General features: G+C 41.9%; 2 protein-coding genes across 4 annotated transcripts in view; one reads left to right on the forward strand and one right to left on the reverse strand.

The window, feature by feature from the left end:
* Positions 1–8473, forward strand: part of LOC115160903 (raftlin-2) — a 32036-nt gene extending 23563 nt beyond the window's left edge. Inside the window, exons 5-8 of the mRNA XM_029711419.1 lie at positions 3437–3543; positions 3876–3979; positions 4106–4184; positions 6679–8473. Coding sequence (XP_029567279.1) covers positions 3437–3543; positions 3876–3979; positions 4106–4184; positions 6679–6888 — 500 coding nt within the window. The 3' untranslated portion in view covers positions 6889–8473. The remainder of the gene's footprint in view (positions 1–3436; positions 3544–3875; positions 3980–4105; positions 4185–6678) is intronic.
* Positions 8474–8691: 218 nt separating this feature from the next.
* Positions 8692–21732, reverse strand: LOC115160905 (MOB-like protein phocein). 3 transcript variants are annotated; one of them, XM_029711423.1, is made up of 8 exons: positions 21463–21732; positions 18398–18553; positions 11726–11788; positions 11349–11449; positions 11029–11158; positions 10841–10920; positions 10643–10754; positions 8692–10010 (listed from the first exon to the last, which is right to left on the reverse strand). In XM_029711423.1, the coding sequence occupies exons 1-8, from the start codon at positions 21463–21465 to the stop codon at positions 9879–9881; spliced, it is 777 nt and encodes a 258-aa protein (XP_029567283.1). In that variant the 5' UTR covers positions 21466–21732; the 3' UTR covers positions 8692–9878. The 3 variants fall into 3 exon arrangements, with proteins under 3 accessions (XP_029567283.1, XP_029567281.1, XP_029567282.1); XM_029711421.1 differs by lacking the exons at positions 18398–18553; positions 21463–21732 and adding an exon at positions 17293–17395; XM_029711422.1 differs by lacking the exons at positions 8692–10010; positions 10643–10754; positions 10841–10920; ... (1 more) ...; positions 11349–11449; positions 11726–11788 and adding exons at positions 17756–17964; positions 18093–18182 and having other exon boundaries at positions 21463–21691.
* Positions 21733–21839: the final 107 nt, after the last annotated feature.

Below are 21839 nucleotides of genomic sequence, written 5' to 3' on the forward strand. Positions count from 1 at the left end.
CTGAAAAGTTACATATCGCGGGGGCTATTCAATGCTAATGCAGTACGCCACAGGATGATTTTGTGCTGGTCAAGGGCAGTCAAGTCTGGAGTGAACCAAGGGCTATATCTGTTCATAGTTTTACATTTTTTTTAATGGGGCATGCTTATTTAAGATGGTGAGGAAAGCACTTTTAAAGAATAACCAGGCATCCTCTACTGATGGAATGAGGTCAATATCCTTCCAGGATACCCGGACCAGGTCGTTTTAGAAAGGCCTGCTCGCTGAAGCGTTTTAGGGAGCGTTTGACAGTGATGAGGGGTGGTTGTTTGACCGAGGACCCATTACGGACGCAGGCAATGATTGCTGAGATCCTGGTTGAAGACAGCAGAGGTGTATTTAGAGGGCAGGTTGGTCAGGATGACATCTAATGATGTTTACGGATTTAGGGTTGTACCTGGTAGGTTCCTTGATAATTTGTGTGAGATTGAGGGCATCTAGCTTAGATTGTAGGACGGCCGGGGTGTTAAGCATATCCCAGTTTAGGTCACCTAACAGTACAAACTCTGAAGATAAATGGGGGCAATCAATTCACATATGGTGTCCAGGGCACAGCTGGGGGCTGAGGGGGGTCTGTAACAAGCGGCAACAGTGAGAGACTTATTTCTGGAAAGGTGGATTTTTAAAAGTAGAAGCTCGAACTGTTTGGGCACAGACCTGGATAACATGACAGAACTCTGCAGGCTATCTCTTTAGTAGATTGCAACTCCACCCCCTTTGGCCGTTCTATCTTGGCGGAAAATGTTGTAGTTAGGGATGGAAATTTCAGAATTTTTGGTGGCCTTCCTAAGCCAGGATTCAGACACAGCTAGGACATAAGGGATGGCGGAGTGTGCTAAAGCAGTGAATAAAACAAACTTAGGGAGGAGGCTTCTAATGTTAACATGCATGAAACCAAGGCTTTTACGGTTTCAGAAGTCAACAAATGATAGCACCTGGGGAGTAGGAGTGGAACTGGGGGCTACAGGACCTGGGTTAACCTCTACATCACCAGAGGAGGAGTCGGTTAAGGATATGGCTAAAGGCTATAAGAACTGGTCGTCTAGTGCGTTGGGGACAGAGAATAAAAGGAGCAGATTTCTGGGTGTGGTAGAAGAGATTCAAGGCATAATGTACATACAAGGGTATGGTAAGATGTGAGTACAGTGGAGGTTAACCTAGGCGTTGAGTGACGATGAGAGAGGTTTCGTCTCTGGAGGTACCAGTTAAGCCAGGTGAGGTCTCCGCGTGTGTGGGGTGGGACAAAAGAGCTATCTAAGGCATTTTGAGTGGGACTGAGGGCTCTACAGTGAAATAAAACAATAAGAACTAGCCAAGACAGCAGTAGACAAGGCATATTGGCATTAGAGAGAGGCATAAAGCAATTACAGGTGTAGATCAGGAGAGCTAAGACAACGGGTAAATGGCAATGAATGGGCAGAGCGGGTCAGTTAGGTACGTACAGGACCTGAGTTTGAGGCTGGGGCCGACAGGTGAACAAAATTAGGTACCATGTTATTGAAATAGTCCGGGGGCATCGGCTGTGTAGCCGAGTGATCATAGGGTCATGTTACGTAAGCCTCTAGGAAGAGGGAACGCAACACCCTACTACAACTCAACTTCCCGTGGAGTGAAAGATGAATGTGACTGTAGGTGCGGGTAAGGATGACAAAGGCAGAGAATTTACCGTTTACTGGGAATTTATTTATTCCTTCACACGGTAAATTTGGGGAAAAGGGTCTGGACGGAAAGTAAAAGTTAAAGAGCCCCCTCTCCTACCTTACCTGCCTACCCACTACTTAACTAATCTTTTAGCACCACTTGGTGCGCTAACCAAAATACAGGGGGTGGTCCGCCCAGGTCTTACCTAGTGTGCGTAGACAGTAAATACTACGGGTATATGTATGAACAGCAATAGGTGAGTCAGGGTGCCGTTCGGTAGTCACTACTACGCTAGGCGAGCAGGAGACACAGCGTTCAGAAAAGCTAGTGGGCCGGGGCTAGTAGATGGTTCTTCGGCAACATCGTAACAGAATAGCCTGTTGAGACCACATCGGGCGATCACGTCAGCAGTCCAGTCGTGATGGATCGACGGGGCTCCGTGTCGACAATAAAGGGTCCAGGCCAATTGGCAAAGGAGGTATTGTAGCACAAGAACTAGCTGGTATATGGGCCTAGCTCGAGGCTAGCTCAAGTCTAGCTGGTGCTTGCTTCGGGACAGAGGTGTTAGCTAACAGTAGCCACTCGTATGCAGCTAGCTAGCTGCGATGATCTGGTGTAATGATCCAGAGCGGCAGGAATCCAGTGATATGATAGAGAGAAGCAGTTGATGTTGAGATGTGTCTGTTACTTGAACTCTGAAGCATTTATTTGGGATGCAATCTGAGGTGCAGTTAACTCTAATGAATTTATTCTCTGCAGCAGAGGTAACTCTGGGTCTTCCTTGTGGCGGTCCTCATGAGAGCCAGTTTCATCATAGCGCTTGATGGTTTTTGCGACTGCACTTGAAGAAACTTTCAAAGTGCTTGAAATTTTCCGGATTGACTGACCTTCATGTCTTAAAGTAATGATGGACTGTCGTTTCTCTTTGCTTATTTGAACTGTTCTTGCCATAATATGGACTTGGTCTTTTACCATAGCAGGTAGGGGCGGCAGGTAGCCTAGTGGTTAGAGTGTTGGGCCAGTAACCGAAAGGTTGCTTGATCGAATCCCCGAGCTGACAAGGTAAAATCTGTTGTTCTGCCCCTGAACAAGGTAGTTAACCCACTGTTCCCTGTTAGGCTGTCATTGTAAATAGGAATTTGTGCTTAACTGACTTGCCTTGTTAAATAAAATGTTTTAATTAAATTGGGCTATCTTCTGTATACCACCCCTACCTTAACATTGGCTCAAACGCATTAAGAAGGAAAGAAATTCCACATATTGACTATTAATTGAAATGCATTCCAGGTGACTACCTCATGAAGCTGGCTGAGAGAATGCCACGAGTGTGCAAAGCTCTCATCAAGGCAAAGCGTGGCTATTTGAAGAATGTCACATCTCAAATCTATTTTGAATTAAAAAAAATAAAAAATGTTACTACATGATTCCATATGTGTTATTTCATAGTTTGTCTTCACTATTATTCTACAATGTGGAAAATAGTCAAAATAAAGAAAAACCCTTGAATGAGGAGGTGTTCTAAAATGTTTGACCGGTAGTGTACTTTCTGTACTAACTGGAATTCACTGCCACATGTAGAGCATTGTTCACAATGCACTTCAGCCGCTACAGTAAAGGTATCTGCTGATGAATGTCTGTCCACTGATTTGCATTTGTGTAACTCATAGCGTTTGAGTGTGTGTTTTCTGGTAGATATGCATTGTATGTTGATACTGTAGTTTGCTGACTGATTGTCTGTGTGTGTGTGTTGTCTCAGGTGAGCCCGTGCCCAGGTCTCTAGAGGGGCTGTTTGTCTATGAGGAGAGAAGCACTGCCCCTCCTGCCAACGACACCATCGTAGTGGAGCAGTGGACCGTCATCGAGGTCAGAGAGCCGTGTGTGTATTACGTGTGTGTGTGTTCAGCCAGTGAGGACAGGTGAATGTGTTGCAGTAGGTAAATATTCTCTGGGGAAGATCCTGTTGGGGGAGAGAGAGATTAGCATTACAGTTACATCTCCGTGTGTGTCCAAGTAAACACAGCTCAAACAACTAGTTGTGGTGAATGACATTCACTTGTGAGTAACATAATGTGTCTCAGGAGTGTGTTTGTGTGCCAACAACCCTAACCGTAATACTACAAGATGGATAAACAAGTGTAGACAACGTGCAACAATTACCTCTATCCAGTGTGTGACATCATTGCTGTGCTGTATAGGGTTCTGATGTGAAGACAGATTACGGGCCACTCCTTCACACACTGGCTGAGTTTGGCTGGCTGCTCACCTGTGTCCTGCCCACACCTATCATCCGCCATGACAGGTAATACACATAGTTGATGTTTTGCTTGATGGTCCTTCTCGGAACAAACTCGTCCATTTTGTAGACCGGGTTATCAGGCCTTCTATAAGGATTTTCCTTTATAATGTATTGTGTGTGTTTCTCCAGTGATGGTAATCTGGCAACCAAGCAGGTGGTGTTCCTACAGAGACCAGTCAAGACGTCTTCAGTACCACAGAGGAACCAGGTGAGGGCTTGGCTTCAGTTAGCACAAAATACTATACCAGGAAAGTTGCTATTTTTGGGACAATACTGCCCCTTGTGGGTTTTTGATATAAGATAACGAAAATTAAATCAAAGCACATCTGTGCTGCATTCGATATGATGTTAGTTGTTTTAATTAGATATTCAGGCAGGATTTTGATGACATCCCTGACTATCTGCAAAACATTTGGTGTTATTTGCATAGAACATTTTAAATCATCACAGGTACATGGTAGCAGTGTACATTTTCATCAACAATAAAAAATATCCAATTTTTCCTGACTACAAATGGGACTCCCAATCACGGCCGGTTGTGATACAGCCTGGAATCGAACCAGGGTCTGTAGTGGAATCTCTAGCACTGAGATGCAGTGCCTTAGACCTCTGTGCCACTTGGGAGCCCAATGGACATTTAATTTGACGTGAAACTCCTTTTCATCTCTTTTGTATGAAAGCCCATTTCTGACCACTCAAATGTTGATACTATCTCAATTTCGAGATACTAACTCCAAATTTTGAGGTAGAACATATAGGATATGTTTCGTCATTTGTAGCATTATGTGGCGATTTCCATCTATCCGTGTTGCAAAGATCAGCGCAGCAGGGCTGCTGGCAAACATGTGACGAGCTGGCATATGCCCCATCACTTTTTAATTTTCTTTGATTAACAATATTGACACGAAAGTATTGAAAATGGGGGTAAAGTTCTGTTGTTTAGACTGATTTGCCTCATGATTTGTCAACTCGTGCACAATTAATCTGTGTTTCTGTCTGATCAACTGTAGCCTACTGATAACAACCACAGCTGCAGGTAGCCTAGAGAAGCTTATGCACGCTGATACCCTCTGGCCAGGGGAATCGAAGCAGTAACGTCACGTATTTATAGTCTTAGCTATGTACAGTATTTATAGTCTAAAGTAGCCCTATTTATTTGTGTTAAGAGAATATGTGAATGTGATCAAATTTGGTTTATATTCAAACTTTGGGTGGCTAGGCTACCTAGACCTTATCATTCCAGAATTATTGACTGGAATGAATCAATCAACACAATAGTGATGACATACTGTGTGAGTAATATTTATTTACAGATGCGAAGGCCTACACGATGCAACACTGCATAAAGCAAACTCAGCCCTGTTAGTTCTATTGTCCAATCGCAGTTGTCTATTTTTTTTTTTTTTTAACCATATGACCTGATTAGAAAACATCTGGTCCCATCATAGCCCATATAAACACGTTGTATAGCTGATTTATTACTGTCATACCCGCCAACTATAGTCTGAAATTTGACCTGGTTAGGTTAGTCCAGTGGTTCTCAAACCTCTCCTCGGGGATCCCCAGACGTTTCATAATTTAGTTTTATCCCAGAACTAGTTCACCTGAATGACCTAATCAAGGTCTTGATGATTAGATGACAAGTTGAATCAGGTGTGCTGGTTCTGGGAAAGATCAAATACATGAACCGGCTGGGGGTCCACGAGGACAGGTTTGAGAACCACTGGGTTAGTCAACCAGATTAAGAAAAACTCTGGGCCCCAAGATATTTTGAGAGAGCATTGGCCTATTTATTTATTTTTAATTATCGTCGGGAATGGGCTTCCATAGTTTTGTCCAATCCTAAACATGCATGCATGCAGAATATTTCATGCAATCCTCTCATTGGCAGCATTAACATCTTTCAGTTGCACAGTCTAATTGAGCTGATCTGCCTGGCTCTCCCACAAAGCTCCCAGGCGGTCACACTCTTCAATCTTTTGAACTTGTGAAGCCAGGACACTTGGCTTGTAACTGATCTCAACTAGAAACAATCATGTTTACTCTCTTTCTTACTTTCATGTATTCTTTTTGTTGTTGTTGCTTTGATCACATCAGAAGCTCTATATTTTCCCATGTGCACTGTTATTTATTTATCTGTGTTGCCGATCTCGCGGCGTGGTCTACAAATGCTAGTTGTGGTAGTTTTTTTCCTATGGGAAATAACACATGGTATTTGTTGAATATTAGGTGTACAGTAATACTTCTGGCATTTTTGGAAAGCTACAATTTATTTACCCCCCTTGACTGTTATGATGTGGTGAAAATCAGAGCTGTAAAAAATCTGAGCTGTAAATTGTCTAACCTGTAGCCAAGTCTTTATAGCCTGTAAGGTTAATTATGGCTGTCATTGGTTACAATCTGCCACAATATCAATGTAGCCAGCTAAGGTATATGAGGGGGTACTAGGCCTAGTTGGATAAGGCTATCTGAATGTGCACATGATGGAAGTTAGAGGTAACCTAAATATTAATTATTTAATAGAAAAAGATGCACTGACTATTGTGACATTGTCCAGTCATTTGATAATAACTAAAGCTAACAAATGATAAAATGACAAAAATGTGACTAAGACTAAAAAGTATTTTAAAACTAAATCTAAAATAGCTGCCAAAGTCAACACTGCATGCTAGACTCTTCCTCACCTCTTTGTCCTCTCCCAGGCGGGGTCCGTGCAGAGGGACGTGGCCACTCATTCTGTGAGTCGTGGTGTGGGCAGCCCCCGAACACGCCCCACTGAGGAGCTGTCCCCCACCGCGGGGGGTATCGGGGGGTTCCCCGTCTTCGGAGGGGGGTACCCCAGCGCCCTGTCCCACCTGGAGGAGGGAGGCTTCGAGCAGGACGACGGGGCGGCAGAGGTCACGTGCATGTGAACCCTGAGATTAACACACAGATAATATACGCCCCCATCTATCCCTCTAATCTCTTCCCTAACCAAGAAGATCATAGATTAGAAAGCAAAACTTGGCACTTTTTAATGTATTTTATTATGAAGCCATACGCACCATTTTGAGATGGTGTTATTTCCTTTTTTAAACATTTTGTTGAGAAAACCAAGCAGTCTGCGTTCACTGACATTGAGACACTTTTACTCATACCCACATTCTTCCACACATACACTTATTAGTCCTGATTCAAAAAGATCACATTGTTCACGCTGCACCTTTTCATGTGATGAGAACACAGACACACACATTCACACAACTGTCACCAGCACAAAGCAGGAAGCACAGGACACACCAGGAAGAACCTCTCTGTGCACAGACAGACCTCTGGACTAAACTCCCTGTGACCCACAACACACCTGTTGGACAGATGTGTCCCAATGTTTTTGTTCTTCAGTCACTCCTCACATGTTTCAGACATTGTTCCTGTTTTGGGGAAACCGCCTCACCTGCTCATCCACCCTCCCCTTTAGAACTGCCAACACCTCTATTCAATTCAATACAACTCTCCTCATTCTGACGTGACATCACGTCTGCTCAGGCTCAAGGTGACACGGTTCAGAGAAACCGCATATCTTCATCCTGCCACCAGCTCCTCTCCCTCCTCTCCTTTCCCATAAACACACCCAGCAGGATGTAAACATTTATCAGGTAGACAAATAGACACGTTCGCTGTGTTGACGGTACTGACAATATCCAGGTCAGACTTGTCTATGGGCCTGGCGGTGAGTACAGCCATATTACAAACAGCCCTCTCTCTTTCTGTGATGGTTGTGTTTAACTCGGGGTGTTTGAGTTCAGGCCTGGAGAAGCTTGTTTGTACATTCATTTCTTGGGTGAGTTCAGATGTGTTTTTATATACACACACACGCAGAGAGAGGACTGCCAAGCCACTGGGTAAGTAGGAACGATTGGACAACATTTCAAACCTTTTTTGAGATGTACACATACAGTACATTAGAGCCATTGTATTCAGACAGTCTGATTGGTGCTAAACATCTATCGTTCACTAATCTGTTCATGATGTCATCATTAGTGTATATTTCTTAAGTATTTTATCAGTTGGCATTGGACCAGTAGCTATTCTGTTCCTGCACCTATTCTGTCATTGGAAATAGCTGGTAGTTGTTTCATCATAGCCACATGGTACTGGTTCAGGCCTCAATTGTTTCATTCTGCTCAGTGATGTAGATTCCTCTCCTCAGATCTTGAGACAAAAGCCCTAGTTTCTTCAGGACATAGTGACATTTTACTCTTTTAAATGTTTGATCATGTGAAGAGAAACAACCAAGGGCTTGTTGTATAAGAAAACAACACCATGCTGCTGTACATATCGTAATGTTAACAGGAACTATTACTAGCGATGCACAGAATACAAGTTTTTAAATGAGCTCCCTTTTTTGGGGACGGAGAAACAAATCAGTATTATCTACCTGTTACAGTGTTTTCATTTTGGAGAAATTGTAATTTGTCATTGGTGTTTTATCTAATTAAAAAGTGAATTTCCCTTGTTCCTCTTTGCGTGGTTGTATTCTCTGCTTAAGAAATACACTGCCCATGATTTCTCACATTTACTGACCGATTTACTTTTAAAGCGCTTGGCCCCACATTCACATCTGCTACCTTAACCTTCTTCATCAAGGTGTTGAGGCGTAAACCTTAGAAATTAAGTTGCAACGACAGATGGGGCCAATTTATACAAAGGGACATTTCAAAAAGTCAACAAGCACATTGGGTAACAGTCTTTTTTTTATTAACAGACATGAAAATGTAACAAAATTCAGTTCATTAAAAAGTGGGGCAGATAGACAAGACTCCTCTCACAAAATAACTTAATGACGAGGGGGAGGGTAAATGGTGAAGGAGGTAATGACGAGGGGGAGGGTAAATGGTGATGGAGGTATGTACTCAGAGCAACAAAAGCAGAGATTCTGAACCACAAATGGATCCATAGCCTCTAAACCCTACGCACACCTGTACATTTGAGCAGATTGGATACAGAAGCATTATGGTCATAGCTTCATCTTGCCTTCCAATGGGCTGCATGGAAATGTCTGCATATTTTTTCCACCAATCCTTTCAGATTTACAGGAGTGGCTAGGGGTCCATTTACAATTCAGCGAGAGAGAACAAAGGCAACAGAGAGAATGCAAATGTAAAGCACCAGGAAAATAATTATAGTAGAGATGGAGGGACATGGGAGAGCAGGGATTATATACAGGGAACACATGAGTGTGTGCCTTTGTCATCACATTATGGTTTTATGTAGGTTTAGCAAATCCAGGTGCTCAAAATGTTAAAGCAACATTAGTGAGAGCCTGTCTGTAGTGTGTAGCTGCTTCAGACCTGGGTTCAAATCAATGATGTATATAAACTCTGGATTGCTGATGCTATGCATTGGCTAATGAGAGGCTTTGAAGCCACCGGTCGGCCATATTGGCAGTCCTCCATAGGAATTAAAGGAATTCCACTTGAACGTTTCAAGGACAAAATTAAATTTTATTTAAGTATTGTTTGTTGTTGTAGCGGGGCCAGTAACAGTACTTTTAAGGACATTTAAAATTACACTATGTTTAGCTCACATAATTACAAATGATGCATGTAGCTGTCTGTAATAGAGTAAATGGCAAAAACATTGTAGACTTTTTGTTTTAACAATGGTGCCAAGATGGAGGCGCGGTGGCTTAAACAGCGCCCCCTGTCAGTCTAGTGTATATAAAAATCATTGGTTCAAATACTATTTGAAATCTTTCAAATACTTTGAGCATTTGCCTTAGCCTGCCTAGAGTGCCAGATGGGTAGGGTTTGCACATGTGGGACTCTTCTCTTGGTTCCATTGCAACAGGCAAGCTCAATCAAGCAGTATTTGAATACTAGTATTTGAACACACGTCTGGTCTCCTGTGTGCAGCTCTCCTCTCAGGCCTCGCTCTCCCCGGCTGAAGCGTTCTGAACCTCCTCCTCCAGGATAGGAACGATCAGGTTGTCCTTGGACATCAGGTTGTACTTCATCACGAAGCGTGTGAACCGATGGCACAGGAACGTCTCATTCTGCAGGGAGGGACATAGAAGGGAAACAAACAAGAGCGTTAGGCTGAGTTAGGCTCTGTCCAGAAACAACCCATAGCACGTACCCCCTAGACACAGGTGAATCAAGAGAAGCCGTGTATGATATGAGGTCTGATTCACTAGTTTATAGACTGTAGTGCCATTATAGCTTTGGTCTGCTTGAGGTCATTACATTGACAACTGAGCCGGGATCAGTGAACCTAATCATATGCCCAGTTCTAGTAATAACCACATATCAGTCTTTCCCTACAGACCTTGGTATGGTTTCCCAAAAGCATTTTAAGGCTAATTCTAACAAACTTAGCCTTAAGATGCTTTTGGGAAACCAGGCCCTGGTCTGTAGTGCCACCTGTTGACTGAATATGATTCAACCACAAAATGGAACATGATCATGACTCATTTGGCAGAAAAAAAGCACAATAACTGATTCTTCTCAATTTCCTCCTCAACCTGGTGTTCACTTGTGGATATGAGCTTTACATTTTCTAATTTAAACAAGCAGAAAAAAGCAGTTTGTGTCCCTGTGACGCTATTCTATCAGTTTCAATAAGAATGAGGAGCCCAAATCCTGCTCCTCCGCCAGGTCTATTTGGGAAGTGGGAACTTCCACTTACCTCATACTTGTCGAATATCTGGCGATGGTGGAAATAGGCATGAGAGAATATCCTATAGATACGGCGACACACAGAGCCCAGCTTGGCTACAGAGGACTCCTTGATGCTCACACTGGGGAGAGATGATTGAAAGTGTATGAGTAGGAAACCAAAGTATTCCTTTACATAGTGTGTGTGTGTGTGTGTGTGTGTGCTCACCGGCTGGGGAAATACTTGTTGCTGTTGAGAAGGCAGGCAGCTCCGTCCAACGTGTGCCTAGTGTAGTCAATGGCAGGACACTGAGGACACAAACACACAGGCAATTACATCTTAAGTATAGTGCATGGCAGGCTAAATTGAAAAATAAAATCCTGAGTGAATTGAATTCTGATTTTAGTAACACTCACCTCTTTGGGGGTCTTGTGTGCAGCACAGAGGAAGATCCACTGCTCTGTGGCGGTCATCTGTGTGCAGGTGTCTGGGTGGCACTCACTCTGCAGTTTCACAGCTAGTCCATTCAGCTCCAGACAGAATTGCCTATAACAGAGAGAAAGAAGGGGTGGGTGGGGAATGGGGATAAGGAAAAAGATGAGACTCAACACCAAAATCAGTTACTTGTAATTGATTTGGTAGACACACTCAGTGTAGAGTCTAATCAGTCAAGTGTGTAGTTAGTATACTATCAAAGTAATATGTCTAGTAAGTCAAGTGAAGGAACGCAGTGTACCTGAGGTGCTCGTACTTCCACACTCCCTCGTCCTGTCCCTCTGGCGGCTCCAGGATCTTATCGATGTTAGAGCAGTCTGACCGGATGTTCTGCTGAATGTACTGAACATGGACAGGGGTACCACTGAGGTTAGTCAAACATCCGGATTCTGCTAACATCCTTGTTAACAGACTAAGGTTCTGACATGCATGACAATGATCACACTAGATAAGATGCTTTGTAGGTTTATAGGGCAGCAGCCATGTTCAAATAAGGGACAGCTCGTCAATGTCAGGCTTGACAGCTACGAACAGCATTCTGCAATCATGACACTTGAAGCTAATTTGAAGCTCAAAATGGACTCCTCAGTCATTCCCCACTGACTAACTCAACCAAACCTGTTGTACAGCCAGAGTGCTGTCCATCTCCTCAAAGGATTCATCCGGCCAATTGTAGAAATCCTGCAGTGAGAGAGGGACAAAGGGATAATGTTAATCATATTCACTGTATGTGCTCAATGGACAAAAGTGTCACCTCTCAGCCTTCACATCATCTAGCCATAGACAGCACTGTTTACGTTAGCTAGCAACAACTGTATTTGTTGACATGCTAGCTAACGTTAGCTATTTTGACATAGCTTGCTAGCAAGTTAACTGTTCATGAACTGTAGACTTCAGCACTAATTAACTAGCTAAAATATTTAGCATCAGCTAACTATCAAACAAAGTCATTATTTGTGTTGACCTTATACTTAGAAAGTGCCCCAAATTACCTAGCTATACTGAACAAAACTATAAAACGCAACAATTTCAAAGATTTTACTGAGTTACTGTTCATATAAGGAAATCAGTCAATTGAAATAAATGAATTAGGCCCTGGACTTCACATGACCGGGCAGGAGTGCAGCCATGGGTAGGCCTGGGACGGCATAGGCCCACCCACTGGGGAGCCAGGCCCAGCCATTTCAGAATTCATATTTCCCCAAAAAAGGGCTTTATTACATACAGAAATACTCCTCAGTACCCTCCCCCACCCCCCTCAGATGATCCCACAGGTGAAGAAGCCAGATATGGAGGTCCTGGGCTGGTGTGGTTACAAGTGGTCTGTGGTTGTGAGGCCAGTTGGACACACTGCCAAATTCTCTAAAATGATGCTTATGGTAGAGAAATGAACATTACATCTCTGGCAACAGCTCTGGTGGACATTCCTGCAGGTGCATGCCAATTGCACGCTCCCTCAAAACTTGAGACATCTGTGGCATTGTGTTGTATGACAACACTGCATATTTTAAGTGACCTTTTATTTTCCCCAGCACAAGGGGGGGCCTGTGTAATTATCATGCTGCTAATTCAGCTTCTTGATATGCCACACCTGTCAAGTGGATGGATTATGTTGGCAGAAGAGAATGCTTACTAACTGGGATGTAAAAATATGTGTAAATACCATTTTTGAGAAATAAGCTTTTTGTGGGTATGGAACATTTCTCGGATTTTATATTTCAGCTCAAGAAACACTTTACTTGTTGCTTTTATATTTTTGTTCAGTGTAGATGAACGTTATCAATACCAAATGTAAACTAGGTTGGCTACTAAATTAGCTTGCCAAAAGATAATGACCCTACCGCTACGCTTGTTTACGTTGAGCTGCACTGGGATTGGAACTCAATCATTGTTACATTAAGACACCATGGAGCTGGCGTGAGATATGGGTCGGAAAACGTACCTCAATGCTAGAATGGGATGTGCCACTGTACTCCAAATTGTACATTTATCCACCCTGCTCCATCAAGAAGATTGAAATTCTACCACTTTTTATCCTTGATGCATACGCCATCAATTATGACGCTGAAACTGAATTCCGCATTCCTCTCAATAACATACTTTCCCTGTAATCGTCTTAAAGCCTGTAGGTATTGCATAAAAAAAACAATGGCATAGTCCTTCATCACTGGAATTACACATCTATTAAAAAACGCAACATAACTATACATGTCCATTTCCAATAAATAATTGTGTCACTAACAAAATACCGTTCTCAAACCATCTACAGAAAAATTAAGATGTATTATTATATTTTATGTCTTTGTTATTCCAAAACAAACATTTATTAGGGGAGAAGTTACGTTTATACACAATTAACCAGGATAGTAACACCTGCTTATGGAAATTGGCTAATTTAAGGGGAATTTTAATTACCTCAGTTACATTTTTGGAAGAATTCAATGCCACCAACCTTTTCAAAAACAAGATTTGGAATAATATTCCAAATCCTATCCCCAAATTGGATGTTATTCTTGATCCACCTAGTCTTAAAGATAATATTTGATGTACCAAAATCAAGCACATTTAAACCACCCTGATCTAGAGTATTACACAATACACTCTTTTTTAAATAATGTGGTTTATTCCTCCAAACAAAATGTAAAAGTTTCAAGTCTACTTCTTGAATTGTTGCGTGGGGAACATCCAATGCCATTGCAGTATATAATAGTCTCGATTCTTCTTCAGTTTTTGACAGCAATATGCGACCACTTAACAACCAAGCATCAAACCTCAACGTTCTCAGTGATGGGAGTAAAATTTTAATTAGCCCTTTCTGTTTGGTTTTTACATATCTTGATTCCCAGGTATGTAATAACATTTTATGGGAATACCGGCAATATCAACCAAATCATTAGATTGATACTTTAACGAAACATGTTTTATTTAAAAGTCAAACCAGATACAAGAAAATACATTCAAACACAGCTTTTTATAGACTTTTTACGGGATAGAACAATGTATAGTGTCATCTGAGAGCTGACTTTTTTTTTCTTCCCAGTATTTGAATACCTCTAAATTCATATTCTTGAATGAGAAGCGCCATAGTTTGTGTGAAAATAAAAACAGGAATGGTGCTATTGGGCAACCTTGTTTTATACCTCTACCTATTTGAAATCTGCGAGTAGTTCCATTAGGTAATTTAATTGAGTTATTGCATCCATGTCTGAATGACTTGTTTAAAGTAACTGCCAAATCTCAAGAAATCCAGTGTTTCAAACAAAACTATACTCTACCGTATCGAATGCTTTACAACAACAACAAAAAATCGAAATATATATTTTTGGGGGATTGACAAATAAAACGGTCTTAATTTATAAGGTCACTATAATCTATCAAATCTAAAACCAAAGAATATTATTACGAATGTGCCTCCCTTTCATAAATCCCGATTGACAATCATCAGTAATTGTTTCAAGACATCTTTAATCTTTCTGCAAAGACAATAGTTAACAATTTGACAATTATTTAAAGTTATAGGCCTCCAGTTTTCTAATATTAAAGCATCTTTTAGGCTTTGGTATTAAAGAGATTAAACCTTTAGACGTCGAAGAAGGTAACTTCCCCATTTCAATAGTTTCTATGAATACAAATAAAAAATGTCATCTTGAAATACTTTATAAAATTCACTGGTTTGACCCTAATTACCAGATGATGCCTTTCTTAATCTCTTCCAAAGATATATTTAGGTCACACATTCTTTTGAACTCCACATCAATACACCTAGCATTCTCATTTATGGAGGACAGAAAAGAGGTTATATCGCCAATATTATCCCTTTTAGTATATAATTTCTCATAGAATTATGTAACAAAGCAAGACATTTCCTTTGGATTTCTGATGTATGTCCATTAATGTTCAGTTTAACCAAGGAGAGTTCAGCATTTCTTTTTTCCAAGTTAAAAATATATTTGGTGTTTTTCTCACCTTCTTCTATCCACTTTGTTCTTGATCTCAAATCAAATTGTATTTGTCACATGCGTTTAACCAAAAACGCAGTTCAAGAAACAGAGTTAATAAAATATTTACTAAATAAACGAAAGTTTTTAAAAAATCAAATCTTTCAAAAGGTAACAAGAAATGTACATAACAATTGAGGATATGTACAGTGGGTACTGAGTCAATGTGCGACGGTACAGGTTAATCAAGGTCATTTGTAAAGTGACTCTGCATAGATAATAAACAGCGAGTAGCAGCAGTGTAAAAACAATGTAAATAGTCCGGGTGGCCATTTGATTCGTTTAGTTGTTCAGCAGTCTTATGGCTTGGGGGTAGAAGCTGTTAAGGAGCCTTTTGGTCCTAGACTTGGCGCTCCGGTACCGCTTGCTGTGCGTTAGCAGAGAACAATCTATGACTTGGGTGACTGGAGTCTTAAGACAATTTTTTGGGCCTTCCTCTGACACCACCGCCTAGTAAGTATATAGGTCCTGGATGTCAAGAAGCTTGGCCTCATTGATGTACTGGACCGTACACACTACCCTCTGTAGCGCCTTACGGTTGGATGCCGAGCAGATGACATACCAGGCGGTAATGCAAAGGGTCAGGATGCTCTCGATGGTGCAGCTGTAGAACTTTTTGAGGATCTGGGGACCCATGCCAAATCTTTTCCGTCTCCTGAGGGGGAAAAGGTGTTGTCATGGCCTCTTCACAACTGTCTTGGTTTGTTTGGACCATGATAGTTTGTTGGTGATGTGGACACCAAGGAACTTGAAACTCTCGACCCGCTCCACTTCAGTCCCGTCGATGTTAATGGTGGCCTGTTCGACCCTCCTTTTCCTGTAGTCCACGATCAGCTCCTTTGTCTTGCTCACATTGAGAGGTTGTTGTCCTGGCATCACACTGCCAGGTCTCTGATCTCCTCCCTATAGGCTGTCTCATGGTTGTCGGTTATCAGGCCTACCACTGTTTTGTCGTCAGCAAACTTAAGGACAGTGTTGGAGTCGTGCTTGGCCACTCAGCTAATTTGTCCTATTTAGCTAGCTTGCTGTTGCTAGCTAATTTGTCCTGGGATATAAACATTGAGTTGTTATTTTACCTGAAATCCACAAGCTCCTCTACTCCGCCAATTAATCCACACATAAAACGGCCAACCGAATCATTTCTAGTCATCTCTCCTCCTTCCAGGCTTTTTCATCTTTGAATTTATATGGTGATTGGCATCTAAACCTTCATAGTATTACCACGCAAAACAGTTTGTTTTTCAATCACCCACGTGGGTATAACCAATGAGGAGATGGCACGTGGGTACCTGCTTCTATAAACCAATGAGGAGATGGGAGAGGCAGGACTTTCAGTGCAATCTGCGTCAGAAATAGAAAGGAGTTCTATTTTAGCCCATGGCAACACACACTCGTTGGCGCAATAATTGAATAACATGGATTTCTACATTTATTTTGCGACGCTCGCGCAGGCGACGTGTCCGGTCAGCATTGTTACTCTTGATTACTTTACCTTTAAACTTATTTCAAAACTGCCAAGCCAGCAGAATGGTTAATTCCATAACGGCACTTTGTGTTGAACAATGGAGATGAATTGTCTGGCACTGAAATTCCAAAATGTCTGCAGTGGTTATTGCTAGCTAGCATGAGGACGAAAAGGGCAGTTTTCCATGAAAAATAGCAGTATTCTTCTCGATGTATCAGTGTGGATACATGTACAATTTGGAGTACAGTGGGATATCCCATCCCTGCACTGAGGTACGTTTCCCCACCCATATCTTGCACCAGCTCCATGGTGTGGTTAAAGAGGTTAATATACCCATGATTGCGTTCCTACCCAAGTGCAGCTCAGTCGTAAACAAGCGTAACAGTAGGGTCGGCATCTTCTGGAAACTACGTTAGCTAGCATCAATTAGTTACTAGCTAGCAAGCAAAAGTATAGTATAGGATTCATATTGGGATTTTTGTAAGTCTAGTTTGCCAACTATCTAGATAGACAAGTGTCGAAATGTCTGCTGTGCAACATTTTTAGCAAGCTACTAACGTTGCTGGCTTGCAGCCCCGATCCTTCCTGTTTCTCAGAAGACATCTCCGAGCAACGACTAAAAAGCCATCACAGAAATTAAATTCACTGGGTGAGGAAAGGCCACTATGATCACCGATGGCCTCTTAACCAAATGTAATCGATTCCGATTTATAGAAACATACCTTCGCCTTGGTTCCAGGCCTATTCCTCCTCAGAACTGCAGTACCCTCCGCCATGACCATCTCGACAGAATGCCCGGATGCAAATGATGCACAGGCTTGTGTGACGGATAACAAGAACGGGGATAGGGAGTTGTGAGCTACCAAATGGTTGTCATTCCTCCAGAGATATCACTGACACTGCATATTTGCTTGCTTACATACACAAGTAAGTGTGAATCATAGTATTTGAAGAATACAAGTGAATGCAGGGGTGGAAGGACCTTTTACCAAAACCAGTTCCTTAAACAATGTTATGCAGATCTGATTTTCATGTTAATTAAGTTCATATGTATATTCAACTTGTCTTATTCAGAGTGTTGCAGATGGGGGCCTGTGAAACGCACTCCTCAGCCTGAACAGTCCCCACTTGCACATACAATACATCCCAAATCCTCTTTTCATATATCTGCTCAGGAGATTCGCATCCAGATTCAATAGTCCACTTTATTATTGTAACAAAACATGATCAGAATTATTTACAATTGAATAACATAAAAAAAAAAACTAAGACATGAATGAGGCAACATTCTTCTCTAACAGGATGGATGGGTGTTACATGGATGTTTTACAGTGAAACATGTTTTACTCTACATATTTGCCAAGGATGTCTGCATCACGGAACAGGAAGTATTCCTGAAAGACAAATGGAGATATTAAAATAGACAAGCAATACACAAACTAATAAATATGATAGTTGGACAATTTCAAATGATCACTTATCATACATCTAATAATAAAGTAGAAAACAGTTCTAAACATGCCTTGTCTTCCAGGTTGACTTTAGTTCCTCCATACTCTGGCAGTAGGACCTTCTCTCCAACTTTGACACTCATGGGTGTCAGCTTCCCTTTCTGAATGAGATCAGTAGAAAAAAATATTTCTATATTGTATCAATGTGGTCCTTGAAGTTAAACACTTCTAATCTCTGGGCATTGTGAAATCTGATAAACCAGTTAGACAACACAGACAGACTGTAAGCCACAATTGTAGACAGACTCCAGTTAGTTACACAAATCATACATAAGATACTGTTTAGCCAAAGAGAGTGAGATTGAAGTAAAATTACCTGGTTTGTGGAGCCTGGTCCCACTGCCACCACTGTGGCCTGCAGAACCTTGCCTTGGGCCTTCTCTGGCAACATGATGCCCCCCTTCGACATAGTCTCTGCAGCCAGACGCTCCACCAGCACCCGGTCAAACATGGGAAGGAATTTCCTGAAAGCCTAAAAGATGTAGGCGAACGGTTTTATTTATGACGGAGACAATGTACAACAAAATGTTGCAACGGATTTAATCTACATAGCTGATCTGAGGTTGAGAAGTGTTGGACTCTTCTTCAGTGAGTGCTTGACATTCCAATTGTTATACCCTCAAATTGCCACTAGGTAGAGTTTGATCCACCGTGTGAACTGATAAAGGCTTGAGTAATACAAATTGCATGAGAGGGGCCCCTTCAATAGCCAAAAGGAGATGTGTTGTAACCATCTGCTGAAAATAAAGGACAGTTTGGTGGGGGACTGTTTATTTAACTAGGCAAGTCAGTTAAGAACAAATTCTAATTTACAATGGCGGCCTACTCCGGCCAAACCCAGACGACGCTGGGCCAATTGTGCGCTGCCCTATGGGACTCCCAGTCACGGCCGGATGTGATACAGCCTGGATTCGAATCAGGTACTATAGTGACGCCTCTTGCACTGAGATGCAGTGCCTTAAACCGCTGCGCCACTCTGGAGCCCCAGTGTACACCATTCAAAACCTTAAGGTGGATTCCAAGAGTTCCTGGTTTGGTAATTATAGTTGCTCTTTTTGAACGGCTATTTTTTTGTGAACGTCTGAAACCGAATCACATCTGTGAAAGAGACTCATTTGGCTCCCTGACTTGCATACGGTTAGGCCTACTACTGTTTTTTGAGCTGGTGGTATGTACATTTTAGTGCTACTGAAAAAAAGGGCATTGGGATCTAAATGAACATATCTTTTAGCTGAACGTAGCCAAATGAGCTTGCACACTGAACACAAGAAACAATCACTAAAGGTATACATAAACCTACTACAGGTTAGTGGTACTCTACGCAAAATAGTTGAAGGAGTGAGCGAAGCTGAAGATATGGTGGATGCCCCGCAGGCTGTGGAGATTGTCGTTCAACAGTTTTAGGGAAACTGATATGCTGATCATGAAGGTGGATTGTGGCTTTTCTTGCATATGTGATTAATTGTCCTGCCCAAATGAACAAGAAGTCCAAGGAACTGGCCATAATTGTATCTGCGGCTGAAAGGTTATTGGGTCTCCAGGACTTCACGGCCGAAACATTGCAAGGAATACTGTCCAAAGATGCTCTTCCTTCTCAAGCCCCAGAGTCTGAAGGGATCGGAGTTGACGTTTGAATGACTAAAGGAGTACATTGATTTGTTTCTTTGTCTTTTATTTATTTGGGAACAATAGGAGTATACTAACCTGTACAGTGGGTGGTGGCATACACCGCACATATTTTTGCAGACCACCAATATACCATAGAAATATAATTAGTGGAACCTTCCTCTACTTGTAACTGTACAGGAAATCATGTGAGGGTTTGTTACTGCCCTTGACTACTAGCAGTGTCCAGGCAATTTGCAAGTAGAGCCTGCCAAAGGCAACAAAGACACCGTTAGTATTCACTATTGAAAAGGTGTAAAGCACATTTCCCAAACTTGGTCCTTGGGACCCCAAGGGGTGCACATTTGGGGTTTTGCCCTAACACTACACAGCTAATTAAAATGATCAAAGCTAGATGATTATTTGAATCAGCTGTGTAGTGCTAGGGCAAAAACCAAAACATGCACCCTTTGGGTTTCCGAGGACCGAGTTTGGGAAACCCTGGCGTAAAGCAAGCAATTGTTAGATATGATGTAGAACGATCTTTAAGCTAAAACTACTCAGAGTATGGATTCTCTCTGTGGCCAGCATAATGCAAGGAGCTTAGGAGTCAACATTTTGAAGATTTGCAACACCAGCTGCCTGTCTGGTAACAGATGCATCTTTGACCTTGAATGAAGGTTGTCGGTGAGACAGGGGACAGCGGAGGGTTTGTGGTTCCAGGCTGTTGACTCCCGGGCAGGGCTCTCCAACCCTGACCCACAGATAAACATATATACTAAATCATGGCTTTGATGTTAGACTAAATTCCAGAACAGGTCAGGGAGTGTGCTCACACACCCCCACATGGGCCCAAAAATCTATCAAACTTAATTTATCACATGCTTCCTAAACAGGTGTAGACAAACAGTGAAACCTGGGCAAGGCTTTGTGGGGTTTAGTAGGCTCAAGGACCCAGATGTCAAGAGAACATTGAAAACATTGAACACATAAACAAATAGCATTCAAGGTCTGTTCTTCAGTGACTGGGGTTTCAGATCCCATTCTAACGTCTTTAGAATACTGTGCAATATTCCCAAGCAGAATTGTGTAATCTATGACTAATTTTAGGATATTACAAGTGCGGCAAAATGAATGGACAAATAAAATGCTGTGACGCTATTGCACATGGGGTCACGGCGTCTGCGTTACCCGGAACTGGTTGATAGCCGGTAATTCCTTTTTCGTTGTGCAAGGATAGACAGTGAAATAAACTAGAACATACAATAGGTCATATAAAATACCACACTTGTGCACATAGCATCAATTTAGATGGCAACAGCAAATGCTTCTGCTCATCAATTTATTCGTTATTCATAGTTTACTACTACCCATCAACTACAGTGCCAATTGTGAAACTGGTGCTGGCAATTCTCTCTCTCATATATATATATATATATATATATATCCAACGATTTTGAGATTGATGGTGCAAAATAGCAAGTAATCTCGAGCTAGCTAATTTAGCTAACGGACAATCAGAAGTGTGGGACAATGCATGGCAGATCGCTTAGGTCATATGACACACCTTTACACAGTAACAGTAGCTAGCTAATCTGATAAAGTCCTCCTGTATTCTTGGTCATGCCTGACCTTGCCTGCGAGAAATCAAAGCATAGGTTAGCTACTACAATACAATATGAAACTCGGAATGCTAACTCTGCTAGTGACAAACATGACATTTGCCATCCTAAATTATATTCTAGCTATGTGTGTTTTTGATAAAGAACGTCTTACCATTTGTATGTGAGAGACCTTGTAATGTTGAGCACCGACTTCTTTGAGCGTGGATTTGACACACTGAACGAGAATCTCCACGTGAGGAAATATCAAGAAATGGTTCGCGCATGCGTGTCGTCAAATGTCCTTTACTGTTCCTGGACAGTTTCAGTTCCAAAATATTCCATTATATAAAAGTAACAAAAATTCGACAGAAGGAACTCGCCAGAACAGTTGTGAAGAAATGATCATTTATGTTTCATGTGTTCTCATGTGATTGCAGTTTGCAGCAATGTTGCACAGTGTGTCAACTTTGAACCCCCTTTTTCTCCAATGGCGCATGAGAAAGTTCTGGAACATGGGGCCCTGGAACGAGAATATCAGTTAAACGTGTA

Source organism: Salmo trutta, chromosome 24, assembly GCF_901001165.1.
Source record: "Salmo trutta chromosome 24, fSalTru1.1, whole genome shotgun sequence".
NCBI lineage: Eukaryota > Metazoa > Chordata > Actinopteri > Salmoniformes > Salmonidae > Salmo > Salmo trutta.